The sequence below is a fragment of the Hypanus sabinus genome, chromosome 18, assembly GCF_030144855.1.
Source record: "Hypanus sabinus isolate sHypSab1 chromosome 18, sHypSab1.hap1, whole genome shotgun sequence".
NCBI classification, from domain to species: Eukaryota; Metazoa; Chordata; class Chondrichthyes; order Myliobatiformes; family Dasyatidae; genus Hypanus; species Hypanus sabinus.
In genome coordinates, this window is record NC_082723.1 from 33,004,480 (window position 1) to 33,028,605 (window position 24,126).

At 45.3% G+C, this 24,126-nt stretch overlaps 1 protein-coding gene across 2 annotated transcripts in view; it reads left to right on the plus strand.

Annotated features, from left to right (window-relative positions):
- The first annotated feature begins 801 nt into the window (after window positions 1–801).
- The window catches only part of LOC132407467 (multiple epidermal growth factor-like domains protein 9), a 205,789-nt gene continuing 182,464 nt past the window's right edge, over window positions 802–24,126 (plus strand). Inside the window, exon 1 of one of the 2 annotated variants that reach the window (XM_059994038.1) lies at window positions 802–1,287. In XM_059994038.1, the coding sequence (XP_059850021.1) occupies window positions 834–1,287 (454 nt within the window). In that variant the 5' untranslated portion in view covers window positions 802–833. Of the gene's footprint in view, window positions 1,288–1,362; window positions 1,606–24,126 lie in introns of those variants that run through there. The other variant, XM_059994039.1, reaches the window with a different exon arrangement.

Below are 24,126 nucleotides of genomic sequence, written 5' to 3' on the forward strand. Positions count from 1 at the left end.
AATGAGATTGAGGCTGAGGCGTTTAGAGACACCTAGGTAGGCACCTGAATTTCAGGTGAGGGAACAATATGGACATCGTGGAGGCAGCAGCAATGAGCCTTTACAGCGTTGGAGTGTGGAATTCAACTCCGGCATCGTCTTTTCAGAAAGTTAGTACATTCCTCCTGTGTGTACGCTGGTTGCCTTCACATTCCAAAGATGTACTTGGTTTGTAAGTTAATAGGAAATTGTAAATTGTCCTGAGTTTAATTGGACGGTTGCTGGGCAGTGTGCCTCAAATGGCACTGTAAAATTTACAGATAAATCTATGTGCATGCAGAGGTCAATGGGGGCAAACGTGCATCACCTGCTGAACACTCCCCTCGGCAGAAAGTCCGGCTTTCTCAGGCAGTGGTACAACTGTCCGGCAGGGCAGACAGCAGAGATGGAGGGAAAAACAAAACATCAACCTGAAAGGTGAACTACTGTCTCTTTTCACGCCTGCTGTCTGATACGTTGAAGGCTTTTTGCATTTTCTGATTTTATGTCAGATTTCCAGCATTCGCACGTTGAGTTTCACTTCCACACTGTGTTACACCGACCCTCCGTCTTCAGATACCCAGACTGTGCACGCCTCTACTTAGCTTGCCGGGGCGGGGTGGCTGGGCGAGGGTGAGAAATCCTGCTAGCTGTACGCCGCGTTCTGATTGGTGCGGCCGCGCAGCTCCGCATGTCGATTGGATGAGGGCGCAATTGGCCGTGCTGCGGTTGGACGAATCGCCCGTCTGTCAGGTTGGGGGCCGTCCCCCCTCCCCCCCGCCGGGCTCCCGGGACGAGCTGTCACTCAGGCTGGGATGCGGCTGCAAGGAGCCGACTGCGGGCAGCAGTGGACGGCGGGGCTACGACCGGGCAGCATGCGGCCGCCGGCGCCCGGGCTCGCTCTCGTCGTCCTGTGCCTGGCCTGGCCGGTGCACACCGCCGGTACGGTGGGCTGGAATGGGACCGAGGGCTCGGGAAGCACCTACAGCACGCCGGGCACCGCTGGCCGGTTGCTGTCCTCCTCGACCAGCACCACTGGCCAGCTGTTGCCCATCTCTACCAGCGCCACTGGTCAGCAATTGCCCACCTCTACCAGCACCACTGGTCAGCAATTGCCCACCTCTACCAGCACCACTGGTCAGTTATTGCCCACCTCTACCAGCACCACTGGTCAGTTATTGCCCACCGCCGCCGCCGCCGCCGCCAACCCTAACAGCACCGAAGGTCAGCCGCTGCCCTCCGCCGGCTGGCCGGACGAAGCGATGCCAGGTGAGTGAGTGTGGGTTTTTTGATGGTCTCGGTCTCCGAGGTCCCTGGGTTCGCGGGGGTTGCGTGGGCGGGAGGCAGCGGCAGGTCCGCTCGCACTGATGGAGAGCGCGGTGCATCTGGAGCGTAAACAATGGGGCGGGGGGGAAGCGGTGGGTTGTGCCCCTGACCGAGCCTGCCCTGCGGCGGGGAATCTGCCCCCCTCCCCTCCGCAGCATCCATCCGCACGCCCTCAGGAGGTGATCGTGGCTTCAAGCCGGGGTGCCTGGCGTTTGGGGTTCGGTGCCACACCGACATATGGGCCTGGCTCTCTCCGACACGGTGAGGCACTTGTTTATTGTGGGTGCGAAGGCAGAGCATGTGTGCGCCTCGGTTTATGGCTGAACGGAGTGATTTGGATAGAACATACAGTTGGATGTGTTTTGAGAATTGTCATTGCTAATGTGCTGCTCCCTTGTTTGCAAGTAAGGGCCAGGGGATTCCTCAGACACCGGTAAAACCCGAAACTGAAGCCAGGCAGGGATATTGTCACTTCCTTGTTGAAGTTTCAAATTACATCATGCCTCTTGGCCTAGGTTTTGTTGTGACTCAGGAACACACTGTGTGCGAACTGAGGAGGAAAGCCAAGGCCGTTATACACAACTGAGGTTTGGTGTCCTGTGGACTTGTGTTCACACAGGTGCAGGAAACTTGTCAGATCTACTGGGCATTTTCTAGCGCACAGCAGAAGTTCCTGCCTTGCTGCCAGTCTTCAGAAACGGGTTTATTATCACTGACTTATGTGGAGTAAAATGTGTTTATTTTGCGGCATCTGTACAGTGAAAAAGCATGAAATTACTGTAAATGACAAAACTAAAGAATGCAGCAAAGAGTAATGAGGTAGTCAGAAATTTGATGGCAAAGGTGAAGTAGCACTTGCTTAGTTATTGCCTGTGTGCCTTCAGGCTCCTGTGTCCTTTCCCCGAAGTTAGTGATAAGAAGAGGTCCCGAACAGTGAGAGCCCTTCGTCAGGGATGCCTCCTTCTTGACCCACGGCCCCTTTAAGATGTCCTTTAAACCACCTTCTATAATCTTTTACATACATGATATTTATGTATTAATACACATTTTATTCCATATTCTAACTTTAACCTCTTACCCTGACCAATGCACCACATCCAATTCCTAATCCATGTAAATCTGTAAAAGTTTCAGTTCAGGAGCAGTTATTACATCAGGCTCTTGAACCAGAAGGGTTAACTTCACTCACCCACCACTGAACTGTTCTCACAACCTGCCAACTCACTTTCAAGGACTCTTCATCCCAGGTGCTCTATTTATTGCTCGTTTAATATTATTCATTTCTTTTGTATTTATACAGTTTGTTGTCTTGTACAGTTGGTTGTTTGTCCGGCCTGTTGGATGCAGGCTTTCATTGAATCTGTCAGTGTTTTGATCTTAGTGTAAGTTAAAAGGGTGACACAACGTTGTGGGCCGAAGGGCTGTACTGTTCTGTAATGTTCGATGTTATATTTACTGAGTATGCCCACAGGAAAATGAATCTTAGGGTTGTATATAGTGACATATATGTACTTTGAATTTGAAAATTAATCATGGGGTTTTATATGGCGACGTATATGTACTTTGTATATGAAAATTAATCTCAGGTTTTATGTGGTGATGTATATGTACTTTGAATATGAAAATTAATCATGGGGTTTTATATGGTGACGTATATGTACTTTGAATATAAGTTCTGATCAAAAAGCTCCAAAACCTGGGCCTTTGTACCTCCTTCTACAACTGGATCCTTGACTTCCCACCAGGAAGAACACAGTTTGTGCGGATTGGAAATAACAGCTCTACCTTGCTGACAATCAACACTGGCACACCTCATGAATGCGAGCGTGCCCACTGCTCGACTCTCTATACCCATGACTGTGTGGCTAGGCACAGATGAAATGCCATCTATAAATTTGTTGTCAACTTAATATTGCTGGCAGAATGTCAAATGGTGACAAGGTGGTGTACAGGAGTGAGATAGATCAGCTGGTTGAGTGGTGTCTCAACAACAACCTTGCATTCAATGTCAGTAAGACCAAAGAATTGACTCTGGACTTCAGAAGTGGTAAGACGAGGGAACGCACCACTCCTCATTGAGAGATCAGAAGTGGAAAGGTGAGCAGTTTCAAGTTCCTAGGTGTCAACGTCGCTGAGGATCTATCCTGGGCCCAGTATATCAGTAAAGTCACCATTTTATTATGAGTTTGAGGAAATTTGGTAGGTCACTAAAGACACTCGCACATTTATACAGTTGTACCCTGGAGAGAGTTTTAACTGACTGCATCACCGTCTAGTATGGGGGGTGGTGGGGGGAGGGCTACTGCTCAGGATTGAAAAAAGCTGCATAAAGTTGTAAACTCAATCAACTCTATCATGGACACTAGCTTCCCCATCATCAAGGACACCTTCAAGGAGCGATGCCTCAGAGAGGCAGCACCCATCATTAACAACACCCATCACCCAGGACATGCCCTCTTCTGATTGCTGCCATTAGGGAGGAGGTACAGGAGCCTGAAGATGCACTCAATGATTCAGGAACAGCTTCTTCCCCTCTGCCATCGGATTTCTGCACAGACAATGAGCCCATGAACCTTACTACTTTATTTGCACTTCTTACTTAATTTAACTTTATAAATATGTCTAGCCGTGAACCGCAGTATATATACACTGTAATTCACTGTTTTTATTATGTATTGTACAATACTGCTGTCACAAAACAACAAATCTCATAACATATGATCCTGAATTGAATAAAGTAGATCGTTGATGGTACCCACACTATCAGTTTGCTGCCATTGCGTCTGTATTGTTATTGTGATATCTCAGCCAAGTGAAACGTAAACCCTCTCATCACAAAGAACGTGCATTGTTATTATCCAGGAAGAGCAAACTGATGAGTTCCTCCAGTAACCTTGTGAATAAAGACACAGAGAGGGTGGGAGTGAACTCTGCTTTCTGAATTACCCAGTGCCTGGGTTTAACTTGCAGACTTGAGGCTGTAACATGCACCTGCGTGTCCTTGGTTAGTGGGGAAAAAATATAAGGAAGCATCTTGCAGTTAAAAGCAGGAAATTGTTGGGCTATAACACAGGAAGTACTCAGCCAGTCAGTTTCTTTTGCATTATTTATTTTGTAATTTTTCATAATTTTACATCTTTTCTGTGTACTGACATCACAAAGAAATACTTAGAACATGATATAAACAGATAATAAACCTGATTGTAATTAGCATCATTAGTCAGTCACCTTACGTACAGATACTCCTGGGCCTAGTGTTACTTTGTGGACATACAATCAATCTAAGAATATAAGCTCTCTTATGTATTTATCTTTATTGTGTTTTATTATTATTATTGTGTTCTTTATCTTACTGTCCTTCTTTTTGCTGCATCGGATCTGGAGAAACAATTATTTCATCCTTCTTTACACTTGTGTCCTGGAAATGACATTGAACGGCCTTGAGTAAGATCAATGCACACCAAATACTGGAGAAACTCAGCAGGTCAGTCAGCATCAATGGCGGGAATAAACAAATGACATCTTGGGCTGAGACCCTTATAGAGCTTTGCTAGAATCAGGGTCTCAGTCTGAATTATTAACTGTTTTTCCCTCTCCGTTGATGCAGATGCACCTGCCGAGTCCCTCCAGTCTTTTGTGTGTGTTGCTCTGGATTTCTAACATCTGCAGGACCCCTTGTGGTTATGTGGACATCCCTCCTTCCAGGGAGGTGTAAATGAATGACATTAAATAATCTTGAATCTTGATCTTGGATCTATGGAGAAAGAAGCAGTTATTGTCTCTGTTTCAGGATCTTCTTGGATTGATAGTGATCACCTTGGTCCATTGTGCAGCTTCTAAGCGCTTACACTCTGTTTAGAGTGGGCAGTCACCAAGTTGCAGTAATGGAGGGGCAGGGCTGTCCAGGGTATCGGCCTGTTCTGGAAAACAAAAAGGGGGAAGGGAAACTGAGGAGCAGCAGCAGGTATGTGGATGGCACCATTGCATGGTGGTTACAACGCGAGTGACAGCAGTTCAATTCCCACTACTGCTGTAAGGGGTTTGCACATTTTCCCCCTGTGACTGCACGGGTTTTCGCAGGGTGCCCCAGTTTTCTCCCGCGTTTCAAATAGTTTGGGGTTAGTGAGTTGTGCAGAAGTGTGGTGACATGTGCGGTCTGCCCCCAATGCATCCTCTGACTGTGTTGGTCGTTGATGCAAATGACACATATCACTGTATGCTTTGATGTACATGTAATAAGTAATTTTTAACCAGTACAACAGAATCAGCAGCTCCCTGCTCACCTTTTGAGTATAACGCCATACGTAGCGTAGTTAATGATGCTGCTGAGTTCCGCTCACTTGTATGGCAGTGTAGTCGTTAGTGTGATGCTATTGTAGTTTGTAGCATTGGGATTCTATTCCAGTACAAGTTTGTATAGAATCATAGAACATTACAGCACAGAAACAGGCCTTTTGGTCCTTCTTGGCAATGCCAAGCCATTTTTCTGCCTAGTCCCGCTGACCTGCAGTTCCTTCTCGCGTGCACGTGGCTTTCCTCCGGGTCCTCTGGTTCCCGACTGCATCCCAAGGTTAATTAGACATTGTAAATTGTACCGTGATTAGGCTAGGGTTAAACCTGTGGGTTGCTGGGCAGTGCGTCTCAAAGGTTCAGAAGTATCTCTAAATAATGAAATAAACTAACTACTGTTTTCTCATATTTTTAAGAAGGACAGTTAATATCTGACTGTCAGTTGAAAGTGTAGGGAATTTGAGAAGTTTTTACATTCTAAGATCAGTTTTGTGTGGTAACCTGCTGCAATTTGCCCACTTATGGTTTCTGTTCCTTGTGTTGGTTTGGACTTTCAACTCCCATGTGGCAAGATTATATACAGGGCTTGGTCTGTCCACCAGCTACCCCAAAATGAACCCAACCATATCAAAGGTGTAAGCACATACAGTGTTACTTATCTCCTGTACCAGTGGATTGTGACTACTGCCTGCATTTACAAGACTAAACAGACACACTGCCGGTCTGAATTAATCGCTACATCATGTTTCTGCTGAAGTTCCTTCTGAAGTTTTCCCCAAGTGCATCACATACAAGGTGTTACTTCGAAGTGTGTCAAAAGCCCTCCCCACCATTGAGAACATCTGCACAGAGCGCTGTGACAAGAAAACAGCATCCATCATCAAGGACCTCCAGCAACCAAGCCATGCTCTCTTCTCACTACTACCATCAGGCAGAAGGTGCAGGAGCCTCAGGACCCACATCACCAGGTTCAGGAACAATTACCCGTCAACCAGCAGATTCCTGAACCAATGTGGATAACTTCACCAGCCACAATGCTGAACTGATGTCACAACCTCTGGACTCACTTCAAAGACTACAGCTCATGTTCTCAGTATTATACAGGTGTCCCCCGCTTTACGAATGTTCGCTGCTTCACACTACTTTGCTTTTACAAAAGACCTACATTAGTAACCTGCTTTTGCATTACAAAGAGGATTTTCGCTTTTGAGAAAATTTTTCCCATATAAATGGGAAAATGATAAATGGGTTATTCGCTTTATGCCATTTCGGCTTAAGAAAGGTTTCATAGGAGCGCTCTACCTTTGTAAGGAGAAGGGGAACAGCTGTACATATTTTGAACAGTTTGTCTTCTTTTGCACATTGGTTGCTTGTCAGACTTTATGCATAGTTTTTCACAAATTCTATTGTATGTTTTTCATTGTCCTGTGAATACCCACAAGGAAATGAATCTCAGTATTGTATATGGTGACATATATGTACTTTGATAATAAATTTACTTTGACTTGATGCTGTGCAAAGTTGCTACTGGTGCTTGGAATGTTCCTGCACTCTCAATGTCCTCTAATTCGATAACTTTGTTAAGAATGTACAGGTCATGGTTAGCTGATACTGCAATTGGCGGTATAGTGGGCAGTGCAGAAGGTGATCAAATCTGACAGAGCAGTATTGATTGGCTAGGTAAGTGGCTAAAGACTGGCAAATGGAGTTTGAGAGATAAGTGAGAGGTGTTGCATTTTGGAAAGTCCAATTGAGGTAGAAATTTTACATAGATCGGTAGGGTCTGTGGAATCTTGTGGAGCAAAGGGACCTGGGAGTACAGGTACATGGTTCCCAGAAAGTGGCACAGGTAGAGAGGGTGGTGAAGGAGGCTTTTGGCATACTGGTCAAACACTGGCAAATGAGACCAATTTGGTTGCACAGTATGGTTGGCATGGAGCAGATGGGTCAAAGGGCTTGCTTCCATACCGTAATAACTCCCAAGTCACCAAATCAGAATCAGGTTTGTTATCACCGGCATGTGTTGTGAAATTTGTAAACTTAGCAGCAGCAGTTCAATGCACTACATAATATAGAAGAAAAGAATAATAATAAATAAGTAAATCAATTACGGTATGCAGATGAATTTTCACATAATGTAAAACAGCCTGGAATTGGATGTTGGCATTTTCTATTGCTGCATAAAGTTCAGTTGTATAATGGTGAAGAATAATGTTATGCATTTTTAAACTTCTAGGTAATTATTTTTTAATTTAGTGTGAAAGAACCGAAGAACGCCAATGTTACAAATGATTAACAAGTAAAATTTTAAGGTTAACTTAATTGTTTAAAATTAATCATAGAGCACAATTTATTATTCGGACTTGTCTTTGGTGATATTTCCCATGTTTAGCATATCTGTTAAATAATTGGTTACTGTTTGTAACTATTTCAAGGAATGTTTTTGTTGCAAAGCTCACAATTAGTGGAAGTTTGCACCCAGTTCACCTGTCATACTGGAGAGAACTCTGACTTAACCCCATCACCTCTACTGGGGCATAGGCTGGCAACAGCAGCTCACCAGAATCCGCTGCCCTGAGCCAGTCTTTCAAATCCAGCTGTAGCCCTTCTATGTGTCTTCTACGTGAAGATCCTTCCTCTCCCAGGGATGAGTTCCTTGGAGCTTCTGTTGCTGTTTCTGTAGCTCTGGGTTTTTACAGGACGGGGTTGCTAGCCCCGTCGGGTTTTTACAGGACGGGGTTGCTAGCCCCGTCGGGTTTTTACAGGACGGGATTGCCAGCCCCGTCGGGTTTTTACAGGACGGGGTTGCTAGCCCCGTCGGGTTTTTACAGGATGGGTTTGCTAGCTCCATTGGGTTTTTACAGGACGGGGTTGCTAGCCCCGTCGGGTTTTTACAGGACGGGTTTGCTAGCCCCGTCGGGTTTTTACAGGACGGGTTTGCTAGCCCCGTCGGGTTTTTATTGGACGGGGTTGCTAGCTCCATTGGGTTTTTACAGGACGGGTTTGCTAGCCCCGTCGGGTTTTTATTGGACGGGGTTGCTAGCCCCGTCGGGTTTTTATTGGACGGGGTTGCTAGCCCCGTCGGGTTTTTACAGGACGGGGTTGCTAGCCCCGTCGGGTTTTTACAGGACGGGGTTGCTAGCCCCGTCGGGTTTTTACAGGACGGGTTTGCTAGCCCCGTCGGGTTTTTATTGGACGGGGTTGCTAGCCCCGTCGGGTTTTTACAGGACGGGATTGCCAGCCCCGTTGGGTTTTTACAGGACGGGGTTGCTAGCCCCGTCGGGTTTTTACAGGACGGGGTTGCTAGCCCCGTCGGGTTTTTACAGGACGGGGTTGCTAGCCCCGTCGGGTTTTTACAGGACGGGGTTGCTAGCCCGGTCGGGTTTTTATTGGACGGGGTTGCTAGCCCCGTCGGGTTTTTATTGGACGGGGTTGCTAGCCCCGTCGGGTTTTTACAGGACGGGATTGCCAGCCCCGTCGGGTTTTTACAGGACGGGGTTGCTAGCCCCGTCGGGTTTTTTACAGGACGGGGTTGCCAGCCCCGTCGGGTTTTTACAGCACGGGGTTGCCAGCCCCGTCGGGTTTTTACAGGACGGGGTTGCCAGCCCCGTTGGGTTTTTACAGGACGGGGTTGCTAGCCCAGTCGGGTTTTTACAGGACGGGGTTGCCAGCCCCGTCGGGTTTTTACTGGACGGGGTTGCCAGCCCCGTCGGGTTTTTACAGGACGGGGTTGCCAGCCCCGTCGGGTTTTTACAGGACGGGGTTGCCAGCCCCGTCGGGTTTTTACAGGACGGGGTTGCTAGCCCCGTCGGGTTTTTATTGGACGGGGTTGCTAGCCCCGTCGGGTTTTTATTGGATGGGGTTGCTAGCCCCGTCGGGTTTTTACAGGACGGGGTTGCCAGCCCCGTCGGGTTTTTACAGGACGGGGTTGCCAGCTCCGTTGGGTTTTTACAGGACGGGGTTGCCAGCCCTGTGCCCAGTCCTTCTCCATTCAGAGTCGGGCTTCGGTCCGTCCATAGTGGAGTTGCAACATCCCTTGGTCTAATGTCAAAGGATGAAACCTTTTGGTTTCATTAGCATTCTTTTGTAGAAACTAAAGTAACTCTTTTTGTGACAGGCACTATTGGCAGCTGTTAATGATGTTTTTAATTTGTGTGCTCAGCTTCGGTCCGTGGCCATTACTTTTGAAAATAATGGGATGGTGTCCTTTGTGTGATGTGACTTGTCTTGTTTCTGGTAATCACAGGGACGTTCCCTCACTGTGAGGCAGAAAAAGTCTGACCTCTGTCTGCCTCTTAATTTTAAATGTACTGTTGACAGTGCTGGACAGCAACTATCACTGTTCCTTTATTCCTTACTTGCTTCAACTTCAGAAACACAAATCCTTTCATTCTGCTCTTTGTTCCAATTTAAACCATTCAAGTGATTGATGTAGCAAGAAGTTGCTCTTCAATGCAAAATGAAAAGCAGATGTAGTGGAAAGATGATGTTGGTCAACATTGCTCAGATGTAGATCACGTCAGCTGCCAGAAGACATTTGATGAGGTTTCACAAATAGGTCTATAGCAAAAGTGAAAGTTCTTAGAATTGGAGAATAATGGTTTGCTGATTGCCCAGGAGGCAGGAGTTGGAGAGATGGAATGTAAGTTTGGAGAATGGCCTTGGGGCACAGGTTGCTGATTGCCCAGGAGGCAGGAGTTGGAGAGATGGGGTAGAAGGAATTAGAGTCAGTTTCTGTTGTCTTAACTTTTCATCCCTGGAGAGCTTGCAGGTGAATCAAGTGAAGTTTGCAGATGGGGTAAAGTCCACTGAAGGTTAAGGAGCACATCGGGGCAGGGATCAGCTCAGGTTATCTTTCTGCGGAGATGAGTGTGGAAACTACAGAGTCATTGACAGGTGAAATGAATGGCTGTAAGTCATATACCGGGGTGTCCAGCTTGCATCGTACTGGGGTGGCACGGTAATGTAGAGTTTAGCACATCGCTTTATAGCAGCAGCGATCGACAATCAGGGTTCAATTCCCGCCATAGCCTATAATGTTCTCCCCATGACGGCGTGGGTTTCCTCCGGGTGCTCCGGTTTCCTTCCACCTTCCAAGCACATGCGGGCTAGGGTTAGTAAGTTGTGGACGCCAGGAGGGTAACGACTCTTGCGGGCTGCCCCCAGCACGTGGTGAATTCACTATATGTTTTCAGGTATGTGTGACAAATAAAGCAAATCTCTTAATTTCCCATTTCAAACCTTCAGCACGTGCAGACTGTTTACTCCGCGTGATTCATATGAGCAGGGAATTTCATTGCATCCTGCTTTATCTGAAAGTACGCTACAGTAACATAGCGGTTAGCGTGACTGCCGCAGTGGCGTAGCGGTTAGCGTGACCGCCACAGTAACGTAGCGGTTAGTGTGACGCTATTACAGCTCAGGGTGTCGGAGTTCAGAGTTCAGTCCCAGCGCTCTCAGTAAGATGTTTGTCCTTGCTTCCCAAGGAGTGTCTGGGTTTCCTCCTGGTGCTCTAGTTTCCTCCCACAGTTAGTAGGTTAATTATAAATTATCCTGTCACTAGGCTCAGGTTAAATAGCTGGGTTTCTGGTGGTGTAGTTCAAAGGGCTGGAAAGCTCTGTTCCTCACTGACCCTCTGAATAACTAAACTCACTAATCTGGATCTAGGAAAGACAACTTAGAAAATTCGGCAGTTGTGCAAAGGCAAGACGATTTGCGTGTTTAAGGTGTTTCTGCAACCTGGTTATCCGGTGGAATAACAGATGGAATTTCCACTCCTATCCCAGTGGATTGGGTATTTTTTTTAAACTCAAGGAAGATGAGCTTCAGTTGGAACCTGGCTGGAATGCTGTGTTGGCTCTTGGATATTGGGGAGTGGTGAAAAGGGACGTAGATCGATGATGAATGATTAAAGGAAGGAGTGATCACTGATCAATTAGCGGATTCACAGAACTGTTGGGAGAGCTGTGCTAATGAGGCCTTCCATCGGGCTCAGCCACGGGTGCTGCATCCCAGCTGTCCACGTGATACCCAAGCCAAGGCAGTACGATATGGAGAACAAGCTGTTGCCTGTGTAGCAGGCTTCCCCTCCCCACGCAGCTGGTAAATCCAGAGGAACTGTGGAGACCAGTTCAGATTGGCACCAGCATTGTCGCAGGAGTGTTCAACTCAATGTAGCTCTGGATTTTTCCTTGGGGTTTTGTGATAATGAACAAACATAATTACACGGGAGACTGGTCATTCCAACTTATCTCTTTAAATGAATATTGAGATCAGCAGATAGCTTTGTCTGTAACCTCTGTGGTGAGCACATCTAAGCTCCCTGAAGGACTGAGCGTTTCAGAATATTGAACATAGAACATTACTGCACAGTAGAGTACAGTCCCTTCAGCCCACATCATTGTGCTGACTTTTTGATCTACTCTCAACTCAGACCAACCTTTCCCTCACACAAAGCCTTACCTATCTAAGAGTTTAATGTCTGTACTGTATCTGTCTCTGCCATCATCGCTGGCAGCACATTACATACACCCACTGCTCTAAAATCCTTACCTCTGGCATTCCTGCCCCTGCCCCATACTTTCCTCCAATCACCTTAGATTATCTCCCCTCATATTAGCCATTTCCACCCTGGGAAAAGTCTCTGGCTGTCCACTTGATCTGTGCCTCAAAATGCCTCTTATTATCTTGTACACCTCCAACAAGTCACCTCTCACCCTCCTTCGCTCCAAGGAGAAAAGCCTTAGCTCACTCAATGTACCTTCATAAGACACGCTCTCTAATCCAGACGGCATCCTGGTAAATTTCCTCTGTACCACCTTTAAAGTTTCCACATCTTTCCTATAATGATGTGACCATAATTGAACACTACTCCAAGTATGAATATTGATATAGTTGGTGGTTTTATGTTTTGGAATATTTCTATCATTGCTGAGATGTTTGTCAGCAACAATGGTCCTATTTTCTGGTGGTTATTTATGGCCCAAAACTTGTGTAGCAGATTTGTTCATTGGATGAGATCATTTGGTTGGAATTGTCACTGCTGGATTCTTCAAATGTTTTTTTAATGAACTAAAGGCTAATTAATCTGGAATGTTGACTGGGCGGGGTTTTCTGGCTGTGTGAGCACAGGTTAGGGGATATTTTTAGATCTAAACCTGGTGATTGCGTGTTTAAATTGTTGGATGAGCAATTGTAATTTTCCTGGTTGTGCTATTTTCTGTTCTGTGAAAATTATGCAATAATCTGTTCTGGTGGCTTGCTGTTGTGAGATGGCAGACCGACAGGGAAATAATATGCTTGCAAAGTGGTGGGTGGGAATGTCGGAATGATTGAAAGCATAATTTCAATACCGAAGCCACGCACAATACCAGCTATTATTTCAAACATGCCATTTTTGTTCACTTTGTATGGTGTCGTTTATGTGAAGAATGTGTAGCTCAACTGACGAGGTGGTGTGGAGGAAAAGAATCTTATTTTCTGCTACCTCTGTAACTGCAGTAGCGAAGGAGACAGACGACTCAGTTACCACCCACTCTCTCCTGCTCATGAGCTGAAAGACCGTGGCAAAACACATTGGAATATCTTCATGTTTTTGATCTTCAGGTGCAGAAATAATGCTCCTTTGTCAGTGTTCCCCCTTCGATGCAGAGAAAGCAGCATTTCCTTAGTGGATAGAATCTTATTGCTGCGGTCCAGTGTGCTTGTAAGCCTGTTTCCACACTCAGTGCCCACTTTATTACTGTACCTAATAAAGTGGCCGCCGAGTGTATGTTCATCGCCTTCTGCTGTGCAACCCATCCACTCCAAGGTTCAACATATTGTACATTCAGAGATGCTCTTCTGCACACCATCGTAATGAGTGGTTATCTGAGGTACTGTCACCTTCCTGTCAGCTTGAATCAGTCCAGCCATTCTCCTCTGACCTCTCTCATCAACTAGGCGTTTTCACTCACTGAACTGCCGCTCACTGGATGTTTTTTGATCTTCCCAATATTCTTTGTAAACTCGAGACTGTTGCATGTGAAAATCCCAGGGGATCAGCAGATTCTGAGATACTCAAATCACCTTATCTGGCACCACCAATCATTCCATATTCAAAGCCACATAGATCACATTTCTTCTCCACTCTGATGTTTGGTCTGAACAACAACTGAACCTCTTGACCATGTCTGCATGCTTTTATGCATTGAGTTGCTGTCACATGATTGGCTGATTAGATATTTGCATTAACAAGAGAGAATCTGCAGATGCTGGAAATCCAAGCACACACATACAGCTCTGGAGGAACTCAGCAGGCCAGACAGCATCTATGGAAAAGAGTACAGTCAACGTTTTGGGCTGAGGAATAAAGAAATGAGGAGTCAGAGTTAGAAGGTGGAGGGAAGGGAGGAAGAACCACAAGGATGCAACCAGGAGGGGTGAAGTAAAGAGCTGGGAAGTTGATTGGTGAAAGAGATACAGGGCTGGAGAAGGGTGAATCTGATGGGAGAGGACATGGAAGAAAGGAAAGGGGGAGGAGCACCAGAGGGAGGTGAAAAAGTGAGAGAGGGAAATGGGAATGATGAAGGGGGTGGAAACATTACCAGAGGTTCTGGGTAGCCTACAGCCTGATGGCATGAACATCAGTTTCTTGAACTTTCAGCAATGGTTCTCTCTTGGGCGGCGTACCTGGTGAAGGGTCTCGTCCCCAAACATTGACTGTTTTCTCTTTTCCATAGATGCTGTCTGGCTTGCTGAGTTTCTCCAGCATTTTGTGTGGGCTGTATCCACTACCTTTTAGACCATAAGAACATAAGATATAGGAACAGAGTTAGGCTTTTTGGTTCTGACTCTGCCATTTCATCATGGCTGATCCAATTTTCCTCTCGGCCCCAATCTCCTGCCATTTCCCCGTATCCCTTCATGTTCTGACCAGCCGAGAATCTGTCAACCTCTGTCTTAAAGAAACATAAAGACATGGCCTCCATTCCTTCACCCCTTATTCTTCTGAAATCTAGTGAATACATGCCCAGAGCCATCAGACGCTCTTCATATGACAAGTTGTTCAATCCTGGAATAATTTTCGTGAACCTACTGTGAACCCTCTCCAGTTTCAGCACATCCTTTCTAAGATAAGGGGCCCAAAATTGCTCACAGTACTCCAAGTGAGGCCTCACCACTGCTTTTTAAAGTCTCAATATTACATCCTTGCTTTTATATTCTAGTTCTTTTTGTAGAATTTTCTATTTAAGGACATTGGTGTTTACATACCTAGCTGCAATATGCTCTCCACCACACTTATATAGAAGTCTGCAAAGTTTTTGTTGAAATGAAGAATCTTCTAAGGTAGTAGAGGTGCTACCACGCTTTCTTCTTAATCACACTTGTGTTCTGGGCCCAGGAAAGGCCAAAATAATTACACAGAGGAATTTAAAGTTGCTGACCCTCGCCACCTCTGATCTTCGGATGAGGATTGGCTCATGGATCTCCAGTTTCCTCCTCCTGAAGTCAATAATCAGCTCCTTGGTCTTGCTGACATTGAATGAGGGGTTATTGTGGCGCCACTCAGCCAGATTTCCAGTCTCCCTGCCATCTGCTGATTTGTCCTACGACAGTGGTGTTATCAACAAAGTTAAAGGGGGCATTGAAGCTGTGCTTGGCTTCAGTCGTAAGGGTAAAGCAAGCAGCAAGGGAGGCTGAGCACACAGCTTTGTAGTGCACTTATGCTGATAGAGATTGTGGAGGAGATGTTGTCAATCCAAACTGACTGGGTTCTACAAGTGAGGAAATTGAGGACCCAGTTGCACAAGGAGGTATTGAGGCCAATGTCTTGGAGTTTATTGGTTAGTTTTGTGAGGATGATAGTATTGAATGCCGAGTTGTCGTTGACGAAGTGCGTGGTGATGTATGCATTTTCACTGCCCAGGTATTCCAGTGTTGAGTGAAGAGCCAATGAAACGGCATCTGCTGTGGACCTCTTGTGCTGGTAGGCAATTTGGACTGGATCCAAGTTGCTTCTCAGGCTGGAGGAGACATGTTTCATTACCAACCTCTCAAAGCACTTCATCACAGAGGACGTAAGTGCTACTGGGCGATATCGTTGAGGCAGGTTACCACACTCTCCTTAGGCACTGGTATAATTGAAGCAGGTGGGTGGCTCAGGCAGCGGATACGAGAGGTAAAACGTCTCAGTGAACACTGCAGCACAAGTCTTTGGTACTCGGCCGGATGCTTCCTGTGTTTGGGGGTACTACAGTCAGCTTCAGAGGCAAATGGTGGCTTGGCCTTTATTGAAAGTGGCTTTGAGTGAGCAGGAGTCTGATGGTATTGCTTAGGCTCCTGGTGAGATATAAATCTGCCATTCTACCAGTTGAAATGCAGTGAAATTCACCTGACTGATTCTTGGGATGTGGGACGTGGGATGTGCTTGATGGTAAGAGATTAAACAGATTGTCTGTACTCTTGAGTTTAGAAGATTGCAAGGTAATATTAACGGGCACATTCTTTGGTGAATTGACAGGGTAGATAACGAATTCACAGACTGCTTCTCTTTCCACAGCGCTTCCTGGCTTGAGTTTTTCTAGTACTCTGTATTTCTATTTAAGATTCCCAGAACCTGCATTTTAATTATTTTCATTAGATGCAGAGCTGATGTCTAGAGCATTGCTCACAGAGTCACAGTATGTTGCTGGCTGTTCAGAAGTGTTTCCATTCAGCAGTGGTGAACTTTTGGAATCCCCTCCTGAGGGGGCTCGGTCACCAAGTGTAAGGTTGATGGACCTTTGAATATTAAAGGAATCAAGGTGTCCAGGTCACTGCTGAGGTACACGATGATAAGAGGCATAGTTCGAGTGGACAGCCAGAGATCTTTTCCCGGGGTGAAAATGGCTAATCAGAGAGGGTATAACATTGGAGGAAAGTGTTGGGCAGATGTTAGAAGGAGGTGTTCTACATAGTGTGGTGGGTATGTGGAAAGCCCTGCCAGGGTAGTGGTTGAGGCAGATACGTTAAGATTTGAGAGACTGTTTGATAGGCACATAGATGAAAGAAAAATGGAGGGTTATGTGGGAAGGAGGAGTTAGATTGATGTTGGAGTGGGTTGAAAGGTCAGCACAATATTCTAGTCTGAAGGCCTGTACTGTTCTGTGTTCTGTCAGTGAAAGCACTGCACCTGCAAAGAAGTGTCATGATAATGCTTGGAATATTGTTTCCATTGGCTTTCTAGAGAATACTGTGCAGAAGTTTCTCCAATGATCTTTGGGAAGAAACACGAAGTTGAGTGGTCCCATTTTTGTTGGCGCAAACACGAGGAAATTTGCAGATGCTGGAAGTTCAAGCAACACACACAGAATGCTGGTGAAAAGCAGCAGGCCAGGCAGCATCTATAAGAAGAAATACAGTTAACATTTCGGGCCAAGACTCTTCGTCAGGATTAACTGAAAGAAAAGATTTTCAAATCTCTTACTATCTTTTCTTCTGGTTAGTCCTGACAAAGGGTCTCAGCCCAAAACGTCGACTGTACTTCTTCCTATTGATGCTCAAGACGTACAAAAAAGCTGGATGAACTCAGCAGGTCGGGCAGCATCCGTTGAAAGAAGCAGTCAATGTTTTGGGTCGAGACCCTTCGTCAGGACCCACGTCTCGACCCGAAACATTGACTGCTTCTTTCAACGGATGCTGCCCGACCTGCTGAGTTCTTCCAGATTTTTTGTAAGTCTTGATTTGACCACAGCATCTGCAGTGTACTTTGTGTTTCCTATAGATGCTGCCTGGCCCATTTTTTTTTGGTCTTGGTTCATCTAGCAATGCAGAATTCAGCTAGGTTTTGTATGTTTTATTCCTATTCGCATCATCGAGAGTGCAGGCCTTGGGTTGTGAAGAAAAACTGGACAAACTGGGATGAAGGAGGCTGATTTGACCTAGAAGTTTATCAAATCACATGAGGTGTAGATAAGGTGGATGGTCCCAGCATTGGGGAGGTAGGGGAGTCTAAAACTAGAGGCTACAGGTTTAAGGTGAGAGGAGAGAGATTGAAAGGGGATCCCTGGATAATATCATTGTGGACGGCAATGAGTATGTGGAACCAGTTGCTAGAGGAAATAGTTGTAATGTGTCAAAGATACTTGCAATTGATCGTAAAGATTTTTAAGATTAAGATTAGTTTTATTATGCACATGTAACCTGCATTGAAATGCATCATTTTGTCTCAATGACCAACAAAGTTCTATATTTCAGCAGACTGTCACCATATATTACCCTGAGATTTATTACCTTCAGGCATTCACATAGAACAAAGAAATATGATAATATCAATTAAAAACTTCACACAAAGACTAACCATTGTGCAAAAGAAGGCAAGCTGAACAAATACAAAATGCCCAGAAATAATAATAAATAATACCCATTTATTTATTAATAAGTAAATAAATAACATAGTTTGAAGGTTATGCTGGGAGCTGCCTGCATACTTCCAGCACCAACAGCATGGTTTTAACTAGGGATTTGGGACTAACACAGGCAAATGGGATGAGCTCAGGTAGGTTCTTGGATTGGCATGGACTAGAAGGGCCAAAGGGCCTGTTTCTGTGCTGTGCAACATACTCCCTGGCCATGTGGGTGGTTGGGTTGTAGGTGAGTGTAGGCATTGTTGACCCTTGGAGCTGAGACTCATAAAGCTTACTTTTAGTGTGAGGTTCGTCTGCAGAGCTTGAATGCTTTCACAAATGACTGCTAAAGTCAAACTAAATGTATTATCAAAGTGCATATATGTTATCATCTTCTACCTTGAGATTCATTTTCAAGAAATAAGCACATATAAAACTCCGCCATGGATGGTCCCAAGCCTGATTGCTAAAGAAGGGTTGTACATGTAGCCAGCAACCCCATCCGGTTAAAAACCCGGAGCTACAGAAATGCCAGCAGTAGCTCCGAAGACCTCATCCCTGGGAGAGGAGGGATCTTTGCCTAGAAGAGGAATAGATTGGCTCTACCTAGACTTGGAAGACTGGCCCAGGTCTCTGGCGAGCTGCTGTTGGCGGCGTATGCTCCTGTAGGGGCGACGGGAAGATGGAACGCATATGAAATACTTATCAAACAGTGTGCTGGAGGGTTACCGGCTTCAGAAGATGGAATGCATATGAAAAACTTATCAAACAGTGTGCTGGAGGGTTACCGGCTTCAGAAGATGGAATACATATGAAATACTTATCAAACAGTGTGCTGGAGGAACTCAGCAGCATCTGTGGGGGTGAAAAGACATTTTGGGCTGTGACCCTGCATCAGATCATCCCATCCTGTCCTTCCTCCAGTAGTTTGTGCTCCAGATGTTTGTTCTGGTCACCGAATTATAGGAAAAATATCAACAAAATAGAGAGAGTACAGAGAAGATTTACTGGAATGTTACCTGGGTGTCAGCACCTAAGTTACAGGGAAAGGCTGAACAAGTTAGGTCTTTATTCTTTGGAGCGTAGAAGGTTGAGGGGGGACTTGATAGAGGTATTTAAAATAATGAGAGGGATAGATCAAGTTGACGTGGATAGGCTTTTTCCATTGAGAGTAGGGGAGATTCAAACAAGAGGACATGATTTGAGAGTTAAGGGGCAAAAGTTTAAGGGTAGCACGAGGGGGAAGTTCTTTACTCAGAGTGGTAGCTGTGTGGAACGAGCTTCCAGTAGAAGTGGTAGAGGCAGGTTTGGTATTGTCTTTTAAAGTAAAATTGGATAGGTGTATGGGCAGGAAAGGAATGGAGGGTTATGGACTGAGTGTGGGCCACTGGGACTAGGTGAGTGTAAGCGTTGGCACGGACTAGAAGAGCCGAGGTGGCCTGTTTCCGTGCTGTAATTGTTATATGGTTATATAGATCTCACTCAGAGTCCCACATTAATACAGGCCCTTCAACCCAACCAGCCCATGCTGACCATGGTGCCTATCCAGCTAGTCCCAGTTTCCTTTGGCCCCTATTCCTCTAAGTCCCGTCTCTCCATGTACCAATCCAAGTGCTTCTTAAATGAGACTATTGTACTTGCCTCAACCACGTCCTCTGGCAGCTCTTTCCATATCCTCACTACCCTCTGAGTGGAAAAAAGTTGTCCTTCAGGACCCTTTTAAGTCTTTCCCCTCCCACACTAAATACGTGCCCCCTAGTATTGGACTCCCTACCGTGAGGGAAAGACTCTTACCACCTCCCTTCTCTATCCTCTAATAATTCTAAACATTCCTATAAGATTGCCTCTCATACTCTGATGTCCCAAGGAGTAAAGGCCCAGCCTGGCCAATCTCCCTAACTCACTCCCTCTAGTTCTGGGAACTCCTCATAAACTGCACCTCCAGTTTGGGTTTTTAAAGTACTCATAATTCTTATCCCCACCCCCTTTAACTAGGCACGGGATTTCTTCCTGCGAATATATAATGTGGGATCTCTGTCTTGTCCTTGAGTGACTAGCCTGAGGGGTTTTACAAACTGAGCCCCATCTGCACTGACCTCGGCAGTTCAGTTCCTTTCGTTTGGAGTGTGAGAAAGATTGAGGCAAATAAATGGATGAAATGAATAACACCAAAGTGGTGAAGATTTTTGAGAGAGCGGGAGGCAGGCTTTTCTTTAGTGTTGATCATTTAGTTACCATGCTGGCATCTTAGGGAGATTATTCTTCAGTGGGCTTCTGGGCTGCTTTGGTTTGTCTGGCTCGTGGACGGGCTTCACTGCTCTCAGTGCTTAGCAGCCTCCACGACCTGTGGACTCGCGGTCAGGGTCTGCAGTTCATCTTCTCAGTATTATTTGTTTACTTTCTCTACTGTCTGGATAACTTGCCCTTTTTTGCAGACCGGATATTTGTCAGTCTTTGTTGTGTGTAGTTTTCATGGGTGCTATTGTATTTTCTGGTGGGTACCTGAAAGAAGATGAGTTTCACGGTTGTGTAATGTTACACATGCTTTGTTAATAACTTTACTTGGAACATTGAGTTGGACTGCCCTCCCAGTTGCCTGTGACATTTTAGACAATTCCAGTACTTGCTGACCGACATTTTCAAATACGGTGTTCTGTGAAGGAAAGAGAATTTCTGTTTAGATGAGACCAGTGAATTCAGGCTGCTCAAATCCAAAATTCTCTATTTTTCAGTTGCGTTTCTCAAAAACTGCAGTGTGTTTACACATCACTACTGTGTACATCCCCTCCCACCCACGTAGAGCTAATGCCAAGGACTCAGTGGGAGAGCTGTACAGCACCATCAGCTCTGTACAAGACAAGCATCTGGATCGTCTCTTTATAATTGAAGGAGGCTTCAATCATGTTACTTTTTGTGTTTTTTGTTTTTTTATTGTTTCCTTTATGCTTAGTTTAGTTGAAAGATAACAGTCATTTTGTTCTCCTTTATACTGGTGTACTGTATAAATGACAATAAACAATCTTGAACTTGAGGTTTCCAGGAATGGTGATAGAAGTGATATCCATAGGGATGTGCTGTACAACATTGATGCCCTGACTTTGTTTTTTAGCAAGGAAACATCCTGGGTCTTTACATATTAACATCCAAGCTCCATGCTCTATCACAGGATAATGCCAGATTACAGACGCTGCTTCTCAGGCAAAGTGTCTGGAGAATCTCTGGTTCAGCCTGGAACACGTCAGCAGGTTGGCGCTTCTAAAATAATGTAGGCGGACTTGATGAATTCCATTTGTTTGTCATTTTAAGGGAGATCTGATATCCCGTGTATCTTTCTGTCTTTCAAGTTGAACTCAGCCAGATAATTAAACATGGATGTCCCTTTAGACTTTGTTTTTTATTTTATCTGTTTAAAGATATGGTGTGGAGTGGGCCCTGCTGGCCTCATGAGCTGCATCGCTCAGCGACCCATTATCTTAATCCTAGCCTGATCATGGGAAAATTTACAATGACCATGGAAACTGCAGCACCTGGAATAAACCCACCCGCTCATGGGAAGGAACACACAAACTTCTTACAAGTGTCGTCAGAACTGAGCTATGAACTCCGACACCCCGAGCTGTAATGGTGTTCCCTTAACCTCTGCACTACAGTGGTGCCACTCCATGATCAAAGCACTGAGATTTGACCTAGAGCTATTTGAGAAGTCCAGCTCTGACATCGAGGATTTGATAAGGCGCGAGGGCTTCTCTTGCACCAGAAACTGTCTCATGCGTTCTGTACATACTAGCTGCTGTTAGTGAACTGCAAACTATGATTGTTCCACCTTTTAACCAGGATCACCGTTTGGCATTACATCAATAAACAATATCCAAAATCACGTCTGTATGGTAATACACACATAGACGTTTCCAGTTCAGACCAACCCATCTCCAATGGGTGTGTTTAGTTAGAACAACACAACACAGATACAGGCCCTTTGGCCCATCTCAAATATGTCAACCCTGATGCCTAGCTACAGTAGGTCCATATCCATCTACTTCCCTTTCCAAGTACCTGGCCACACACCTTCTGAATGTTAGAATTGCCTCTTCTGCAACTTGTTCCATGTGATCTCCACTCTCTGTGGGGAAAACCTGCCCCTCAGCTCTCCTTTAAATTTCTTCTCTCTCACTTTCGATCTATGCCATCTAGTTTTAGAGTGTGTGACCCTGGAAAAAGGACTGACTGTAGCTAGGTAAGGTGGTGATGAAGGCATTTGGCATGCTTGCCTTTATAGGCCAAGGCCTTGAGTATAAGAATCAGATCATAAGACATAGGAGCATAATTAGGTGGTCTGCTCCACCATTCTACTGTCGCTGATTTACTTTTCCTCTCAACCCCATTCTCCTGCCTTCACCCTGTTTTATCCTTACTAATCAATCTCTGCTTTAAATATGCCCATTGAGTTGGCCTCCATAGCTATCTGTGGCAGGGAATTCCACAGATTCACCACCCTCTCTGGCTAAAGAAATACCTCTTAATCTCCATTCTAAATGGACATCCTTCTATTCTGAAGCTGTGCCTTCTGGACCCAGACACTCCCACTATAGGAAACATCCTCTCCACATCCACCCTAACTCAGTCTTTCAATAATCTGTAGGTTTCACTGAGATCACCCCCTTATTCTTCTAAACTCCAATGAGGAGAGGCCTAGAGACATCAGACGCTCCTGATACATTCCCTTTCATCCCCAGGATCATTCTCATAAACCTGTCTGAACCCTCTCTCATGCCAGCACATCCTTTCTTAGATATGGGCCCATTTCCTAATGCTCACCCCTCAGCCTCCTACCTTCCCAGCCTCTCCAGTCTGTCCTTGTAGCTACAGACCTTCATTCTAGTCAACGTCCAAATGAATCTCTTCTGCACCCTTTGCAGTGTCACCTCATCCTTTTTGTAGTGTGGTGACCAGAACTGTACTCTGGGTTCATTTCTGTTGCTCTCTGTGAGTGGTTTGTTCATTCTGCCTGTGTGCATGTGAGATTACCTCCAAGGGGCTCTGATTTCCTCCTACGTTCCAAGAGATGGTTCGTGAGTTATGGGCATGCTGTGCTGGCACTGGAAACATGGTGACTCTTGTCAGTGCATTCTTGGACTGTGGTTGTTGATGCAAATGGCATATTTTACTGTGTATGAGATAAAGCTAATCTAATCTAATATTCTCAGCTGTACATTTTCTGCCCTTACTGATTCCTTCCTTCCTAATGAAATGTGATTTGACCCCATTGACTGCACAATCCTGGTGACATTTCTCTGACAGTCTCCTATATCAGTGAAGGTGGTGCAAATGAATAGATAATTTAAAATAACAAGAGATATCAAGCATTACAGGGAGGTAAAACAGGTAGTTCTGAGTTCAATAAATGTCCATTTGTATCATGTCTTTTCCCCAGAGTAGTAATACTGCAATTATTTGAGGATGATGTTCTCCCAAGGGGTTATTCCCTTAATGGAGAACGCCTGTGTGTGACTTTTTTTTAAAATTTTTTAAAAAATTAATTTTTCAAAACATTTTACAAATTAAAAACCCCAAATCCCAATGAGGAACATTAAAACAGTGCAAAATTAAGCATACAATAACAATATGCTACAAAGGAAGAGAATTTAGCAAAAATAAAAGCACCTGAATTAAAGACAAGTAAGCTTAGTGTCCTCCCCAAGCCCCACAACACAAGAAAAAACAACAGCAACTCCAGACCAACCACAACACAATATAGAGAGTGTAAGTCAGGACAGCCAAACTCCCAGACTGTGAATACACTCAGCAACAGAGGCTAATAATGCCTTCTACCAGAAAAAAAAGGAGCTGAAAGCAAGGGACCGAAAAGAAAAAAAAACCCTAGTCAAGAGGAAGGTTATGAAAGTACTCGGTAAAAGGTCCCCAGACCTTATGGAACTTTAGATCCGAATTGAGAACTGAATAATGAATTTTTTCGAGGTCCAAACAGGCCATGATGTCGTTAAGCCATTGAGCATGAGTGGGCGGGGCAGCATCTCTCCATCTGAGGAGGATCAAGCATCTAGCCAGGAGAGAGGCAAAGGATAATATTCGGCATTTGGTCGGACCCAGACATAAATCTGTTTCGCCC